Consider the following 7,559-nt stretch of genomic DNA (forward strand, 5'->3'; position numbering starts at 1 on the left):
TTCTTTCTTTCTTTCTTTCTTTCTTTCTTTCTTTCCTTTCTTTCTTTCAAAACAGTATACACACACTTCCAACCTGGGACAAAAACTAGAGGACCAGGCCAGGGTCAGCCTAGTCCACAGGGAAGCATGGGTTGGAGAAACACGGTGGGGCCTGACTTCACTTCTGTCATGAGGGTCTTTCCCCAGGTTTACCTAGGGAGACACCACTGTTCCACCCAGAGCCGCGTCTAGAACAGTGATGGCGAACCTTTTGAGCTCGGCCTGTCAGCATTTTGAAAAACCCTAACTTAACTCTGGTGCCGTGTCACATATAGAAATTTTTTGATATTTGCAACCATAGTAAAACAAAGACTTATATTTTTGATATTTATTTTATATATTTAAATGCCATTTAACAAAGAAAAATTAACCAAAAAAATGAGTTCGTGTGTCACCTCTGACCCGCGTGTCATAGGTTCGCCATCACTGGACTAGGAGAAGGAGGGCTCCTTCCCATCCATGGGCTGGGACCGATGTGGTGAAGGTGGCTCCCTCCTTCTGTGCACTGTTGTCTCAGGAACTCTCTCTAACACCACTCTCTGGAAATGCTTCAAACGTCCCTTACTTCCCAAGCCTGCCTATTCCTGGAATTTGGTCCAAATCCTGTACCTCAGGCTGGACCTACCACCCCCCCCCCCCCCCCCCCCCCCCCCCCCCCGCCATGCCTTGGAGCCCAGAACCCACCTCTATGTTAGAGTACCAACCACCACTGTCTCCTTTTCCAGCAAGTAGGGAATGAAGAGTAATTAGTCAAAAGAAAGGACTCTAGTCCTATTTGCCCTTGAACATGGTAGCAATAAATTAAAATAAGAACTCCAAATTCCCATCTGGTTTTCCAGGTCTGGATGGAATCCTATAAGAAAGAAGATGATTTTTTTCTTCTTATGTAACATAGAAGCCATAAAGCAACTTTTTGTATGGAGTAAAAAGAGCATGAGCTTTGGAGTTAAACGGGGCTGATTCAAACAGCAGTTCCACCGCAATTGTGTGAGCTTGGGAAAAGCTGCTTAACTGAGCTTCTAGCTCCTCAGCCGTCAAATGCAGCAGATGGCCACAGCGTAGACAGTGCCTGGTGCACAACAGGTGCACAGTGAGGGTAGCTCGCTCTGTCTGCTCCCTTCAACTTCCCCTTCACCTCTTTGTTTCACAAACTGGCTCTAAAAACACTTCCAGAAAACGATCCTGCGTTAATGTGAATAATTATAACATCGATGGGGAAAGTCTCTCCCAGGACGGGACGGCTGCGCAGGGCCAGCAGCCATGAAAATTCTTGTCCGTCTGTATTTTTATAATTCCCATGTCTCCCATGTGCAGGAAGTAGAAGAATGGTTGGGGACTCTGACCCCTCAGAGTCGGGGCTCCTTGAGGCACAAGAATGAACCTTGGCCAATGTCACCATGCATGGTTCATGTTTTTAGCATCACAGTCCATGTGATTGACATCCCCTGGAGCTGTGTAGTGCATGACCTGTATTTTTATAATTCCCATGTCTCCCATGTGCAGGAAGTAGAAGAATGGTTGGGGACTCTGACCCCTCAGAGTCGGGGCTCCTTGAGGCACAGGTGGTGAACTTGAGGCACTTACCACATTGGCCAGCTGTGTGATGGCCACTTCAAAATGCACCGTGACGGGCTCAGAAACATTTGCCACGGGCCTGATGAGCTGGTTATAATGCGAAAACAGTTTGTGAAAGAGCCTCTCCTCCGAGGCACAGCCTGCGCCATCTGCAAGCCAAACAGAGGGGGAAAGTAGAGAAGCAGAGAGGATGCTGGGGCGTCTCTGGCGGCTTCCATCACTGGGGGGTCGGGCAGTGAGGAGTCCAAGACAAAAACAGGAATGCTTGCATCTCAGGACTGTCGCCAAGGAAATGATGTTAGTAAACGCGCTTTTCAAAGTCTAAGGCACCACAAACATAACGAGACATAGCTCTCCTCTTGGCGTATGTCACTGAAAGCAGCTCACAGTCTTACTGACCCAGTAATTAAGGGATAGTCCTGCCCTTTCCTGTCAAAATAGTGATCCCCCTGACCTGTTTCTTCACCTAGCAAGGTGGCTAGCTGCGAACTGAAATAGCTAGTAAGATCATTAAGGTCTTCACAAGCCATACTCTTTCTTAAAATCAACTTTGAAATTTAATTATTGTGGGGATTTGTGAGAATGCAAGGCTTTTAAGGCAAAATTACTTAAACTGTTTTTTTAAATAATGCAAAATTGGTTCTTAAGTAATAGCATTTTCAGTTGCTTAATTTTAGACACTAGTTTAATGCCTACCTCTTTGTGTTTTTCTAAGAATGCATTGAAAGTAGGTTACTTCCCTTCACTTGCCATAATTCACTTCATTAATACCCCGCTCTATATTTTCCCTTATAGATTTCAAATTTGACAGCTGAAATATTATTCTATCAATGTGTTGACATTATTTACACCCTGAAAGAAAAAATCATTAAAGAAACTGAAAAATTAATTAGGTAAAAATGAACAAAAGGACAGGTGTTATAATATTGAATAAAAAGAGTCGTTTGACAAAAGCTTTTGGAAACACTGAAATTTCAGCAGAAAGGAACAATTTTAAAAGTAAAACATCATTCTTGACATCATAATTAATAATGGTAGAAATATTTCTGTATAAAACACACAATCAAAAATCCTCCCCATTACCCATTTCCCCCCGTGAGACATTCTTTTCCCTTTGAGACATTTTAGAGAAACCCGCCGTGAGTCTTGAAGAGCAAATCCCTGCACAGCCGGCAGCACATGGCAGTGTGGTTTTGTCCAGGCAGAGCAGCTGTTGTCCGTTTCTAAGTCTCAACTTTTAAAATGAATGACCTTACTCTCAGGACACATTTCAGCATCGTAATATGACATGTTTCCCAAAACAAAGATGACTACCTACAAAACGGAAGAGTTCATACTCCGAGTAATAGTACCAGCTAACAAATAGATCCGTTTTGAAAAAGTATTAAGTACAAATACAAATAAATAAGTTGAATACATCCGTGGCACAGGTGGATAGAAAACTGCGTCATTATTATTATTACCATGTTTTAATTGGGAAAATAAAATAAAATAGGGTTTAAAATGCTTCACCGTCCTCCTCATCCCACCCCCAAAATCCTATTTTCCACGTTAAACTTAACCAATAAAAAATAGGTTAACAGCTGTAACAACAGTAATTCCTGTACAGACACTACATATTTACCCATAGAATAGTTCATCTCTCTCCTCAACCAAGCACAACTAGAAGAGTAAATATATGTAACTAAGAAGAGATTATGAGATAAAACAGAAACAAAACCTACCTTTAAAGAAAGGTATGAATGTATACAACCAGAGACACAAACCACAGTGAAGGCACCCCTGGCCCTTGTTGGTCAGCATGAGTAAAACACACTGTGATTGCTTTTTCTAGTCAAAGGATTGTGGAAAACAAAGAGCTGTCTGACAGCCACGCGCATCAGACCTTGAAATCATCAGAGTCGCACTGCAGTCCATGTGTGTCTTCTGCAAAATAAAAACATTCACAAACAACACGATGGTTCCGAGTATCCGAGACTGAGGCCAATGAAAAGGACAAATCAAAAGAGCTGTCTGATGTCAGATGAGTCACCCCATTTCCTGTCACCCTAGATCACTTTTCATGTGAGAACTGTGAGGAAAAGCAGTGAGGGAACGCTAGGCAGACAGGACAGAGGGAGGATGGAAAACATTGCCCGGCTCAGGAGGTATTTTTGTAGCACAGTCTTAACCTTAATTCTTAGGGGAATAAACACACATTTACTGAGCTCTGACCATAGGTAAAATGTATGCTAGGTCCCAAAAAAATGTATTCTGATTCACTGAGTTCTCTAATCAAGGCTTAACCTTGTTATTAGAAAACTTTCTAAAATATGAGTCACTCTTTCTGTCTTAATAAGAGTCTGTTATAGAATTTTGTCTGACTGCAGGGCTTCTAGGTTAGTGATCATCACTCAGAGGAGATGCCTGAAAGCGAGAGGAATGATCTGAACACAGGATGCCGCCTGGACAGTTCTGTTTATTTAAACATGCTTGTCATAGAGATAGATGATAGACAGATAGATAGATAGATAGATAGAACCTGGACAGTTCTGTTTATTTAAACATGCTTGTCATCAAAGATAGATAGATAGATAGATAGATAGATAGATAGATAGATAGATAGATAATTATTCAGCCATGAGTAAAGGAAATCCTGCCATTTGAGATAATATGAATAAAACTAAAAGACATTTACTAAGTGAAATAAACCAAACAGAGAAAGACAAATACTATATGGTCTCATTTATATGTGGAATCTAAAAAAGTCCAACTCACAGAAACAGAGTGATTGCTCAGAGCTGGGGGGTGAAAGTAAGGAGGTTGGTCAAAGGGTATGAACTTTCGGTTATAAAATGAGTAAGTTCTGGTGATCTGATGTACAGCATGATGACTACTGTATACTTGAAATTTACTAAGAGACTAGATCTTAAGTGTTTTCAACATACACACACACACACACACACACACACACACACACACACAAATGATATCTGTTGCCGTGTGTGCAAGAGGTCCTTTTGTGGCGATGTTAGGAAAGAATTACAAATGCACACGTGTGGAGAAGTTTAAACGTGATGGTAAGATTTTATTGTGAATTAAGAAGAATTAACACAACTTCGGTGACCTAGAGGGTGGGCAGGCTAGCATGGGCCCACGGCTTTTGTTAATTCTTCTTCTATCTTCTTGGTTTAGGCCATATAAGGTCCTGCCAAGGTATTAGGGGTGAGTTAATTAAATGTTTGACCAAATATAGCAGGCTAATTTTTTTTAAATGTATTTTTATTGATTTTTTACAGAGAGGAAGGGAGAGGGATAGAGAGTTAGAAACATCGATGAGAGAGAAACATCGATCAGCTGCCTCCTGCACACTCCCCACTGAGGATGTGCCCGAAACCAAGGTACATGCCCTTGACCGGAATCGAACCCGGGACCCTTCAGTCCGCAGGCCGATGCTCTATCCACTGAGCCAAACCCGTTAGGGCTAGCAAACAAATTTTTAAGTTGATAATTTTGTATGGCCCTTGAATGATGTTATAAATACCCACATGGCCCTTGGCAGAAAAAAGGCTCACAACCCCTGGTTTAGGAAAAGGACAAGAACCATTTAAATTACCCAACCCAAATTTTTAACTTTTCACAGCCTTGGATTGGGCCCTCCTCCCAGTAAATGAATTCTATTGGGGTTTCATCCCTCTATCCAATCCAATTGCCTTTCCAATCGTTCCCACACGAGGCCCTGCCCCTCTATTTCATCCCCCTGACTCCCATTTCACTTGTTCAGTTCATCGCCAAGCGGAGGAATTTCCTCCCCCACTTCCCTTACCGGGCTTTTAGCCTTTCTAAGGAAGATTCCTGTCCCATTCTGTGGCCTGTGGCAGCACCCTTAGAGTGTGTTAATGGGACTGTTTACCAGTAAGCTGGATGGAGATTCTGTTATTATTTGTTCCTGCTTCCCAGTTCATTAAAATTATTTCATTCTTTTTTGCTTTTCCCCTTATATTAATAACTCTAACTGCCTACACTGACATAACTAAGTGAGATGATGGATATGCTAATTAGTTTGATTATGGTGATCATTTCATAATGTGTGCACAAAATTCATGCACTCAGGGAGGTCCCTCAGCCCAGCCTCCGGGAGCCCTCAGGGGATGTCTGACTGCCAAGAAGGCAGGAGAGGCTCCCGCCACCACTGCTGCGCTCGCCAGCCCTGAGCCCACCTTCTGGCTGAGCAGCACTTCCCCTGTGGGAGCGCACTGACCCCCTGGTGGTCAGTGCTCATCATAGCGACCGGTTATTCCGCCATTCAGTCTATTTGCATATTAGCCTTTTATTGTATAGGATTATACCTAAATTAAGCTGGGGGAAAGAAAAGGAGTTAGCCCTGAAGATGATCCTTCAGCCCTTCCAAGCCAAACATTCTGTGACATCATCACAAATATAGCATACTTTGCAATTGTACAGAGTTCAGACTAATGACTTCCCTCAAAATTCTATTAGTCTCATATGTCTTAAGGGCACAAAACAAGAACTAACATTTATTAGCACCACATTTAGACCAGACGCTGGGCTCGGTGCTTCAGCTATGTCATCTGAAGATGTTACTCAAGTTCTCCCCTTAGCAGATGGTCCTTGGCTGAAGTGTCCTGAGGAGTTTGGAGAGAACCTACGATGATAAAGAGAAAAATTCTGGACAACACTTTACCATGATGGTTAAAATGCCACCTCACACCCCAGAGTGGGCAACGCCTCACTAGTTTTCAGGGTAAATCCCAAATCCAGTTGGCTGTTTTTCCAAATCACCAACACCACCCTCAACCGTTTCTATTGGTCAGGCTTTAACTGACTTTCTCTTCATACTTTCTAACTGTTGCTTTGTGTCTTTGCTTTATCCAACAATCCCTCTCTATAACTGTCACCTGTCGGCTTAAAGAATGACTCTAGTGGGCTGTCTTCGGGACTGTTGCTGGATACTGTTTCATGTTCAGATTCTAGTGATTAGTTTTTTAGGATGTAGTTGAACTGTTGCAGATAAGCTGCCAGGCGGCCCAGGAGAATTAATCGGCCAGGTACTCAGAGGGTATTCAGAAGAGTAGCCTTTATTTGCAGATGTCCTAGTGCCAGGACTCAGGGAAGTCAGTCTCCAAATCCTGAGCGATGAATATGGACGAAGCTTTCCCTTTATACCCTTAGTTCCTTTGTCCCCCAAATATGGATCAGGCTTCTGGACTTTTCACGGGCTTTGCAGCCCCCCGTGAGTTGGGATAGGGGAAGTGAGATTACACTCAGAGGCCTGTCTGATGCCAGCTCTGCCAACCCACTCGGGGGTTGTATATGGTTCATGGTTTATAGCCTCTGTGAAATGGGAGTGTTCCGGGAAACAGGTTCTGCAAGGCAGGCCAGGCATCACAGATAAGAATGGAGCTTATTGGCTAGCAAGAGTGTGCGTCAGAAGGCAGGTTACTGGCACAGATTCAGATAGCTCGCCCCCAAATGTCTTATTTTCCCTTTCAGAACCAGCCAACATTTAGTGTTCCTTGTGGTTTACGGAGGTAGAAAGGTTGAAGGGAGGTAAGAAGTTAATGACGATCAGAAGAACTTCAGTTTCTCCCTTTCCTTCACCCTCACCCCCATGCCTTTGACCTCCTCACTCCTCTTTGCCAGTTCCTAAAGGAAAAAGGAAGAAGCAGTGGATCTGAATTTTTTCCAGGCCATAAATCTGATTAAAACAATGGATCATATGCCTTTCCCCCAAACCCACCCATATGCATATAAAACAAAACTTGACCTGTAATTTCTGGCCCTCCATGGGTCTGCCCTCCAGACACATGGAGGGCAGCCCTGGGCGGAAAATAACCACAACCGGTTTCATAGTTTTCCCATTTCTGTCCCTAGTCACTTCATGCCATCCCTTTTTAGAATAACATATCCTGAAGACCTAGTGTGTCCGACAATTGATGGGCTTC

At 43.1% G+C, this 7,559-nt stretch overlaps 1 protein-coding gene across 1 annotated transcript in view; it reads right to left on the minus strand.

Annotated features, from left to right (window-relative positions):
• Positions 1-3,657, minus strand: part of CHRNA6 (cholinergic receptor, nicotinic, alpha 6 (neuronal)) — a 13,244-nt gene extending 9,587 nt beyond the window's left edge. Inside the window, exons 1-2 of the mRNA XM_005856483.2 lie at positions 3,339-3,657; positions 1,624-1,763 (exon numbers count right to left, since the gene is read on the minus strand). Of these exons, the coding sequence (XP_005856545.1) occupies positions 1,624-1,763; positions 3,339-3,417 (219 nt within the window). The 5' untranslated portion in view covers positions 3,418-3,657. The remainder of the gene's footprint in view (positions 1-1,623; positions 1,764-3,338) is intronic.
• Positions 3,658-7,559: the final 3,902 nt, after the last annotated feature.

This window comes from Myotis brandtii, unplaced genomic scaffold (genome assembly GCF_000412655.1).
Source record: "Myotis brandtii unplaced genomic scaffold, ASM41265v1 scaffold103, whole genome shotgun sequence".
Taxonomy (NCBI): Eukaryota; Metazoa; Chordata; class Mammalia; order Chiroptera; family Vespertilionidae; genus Myotis; species Myotis brandtii.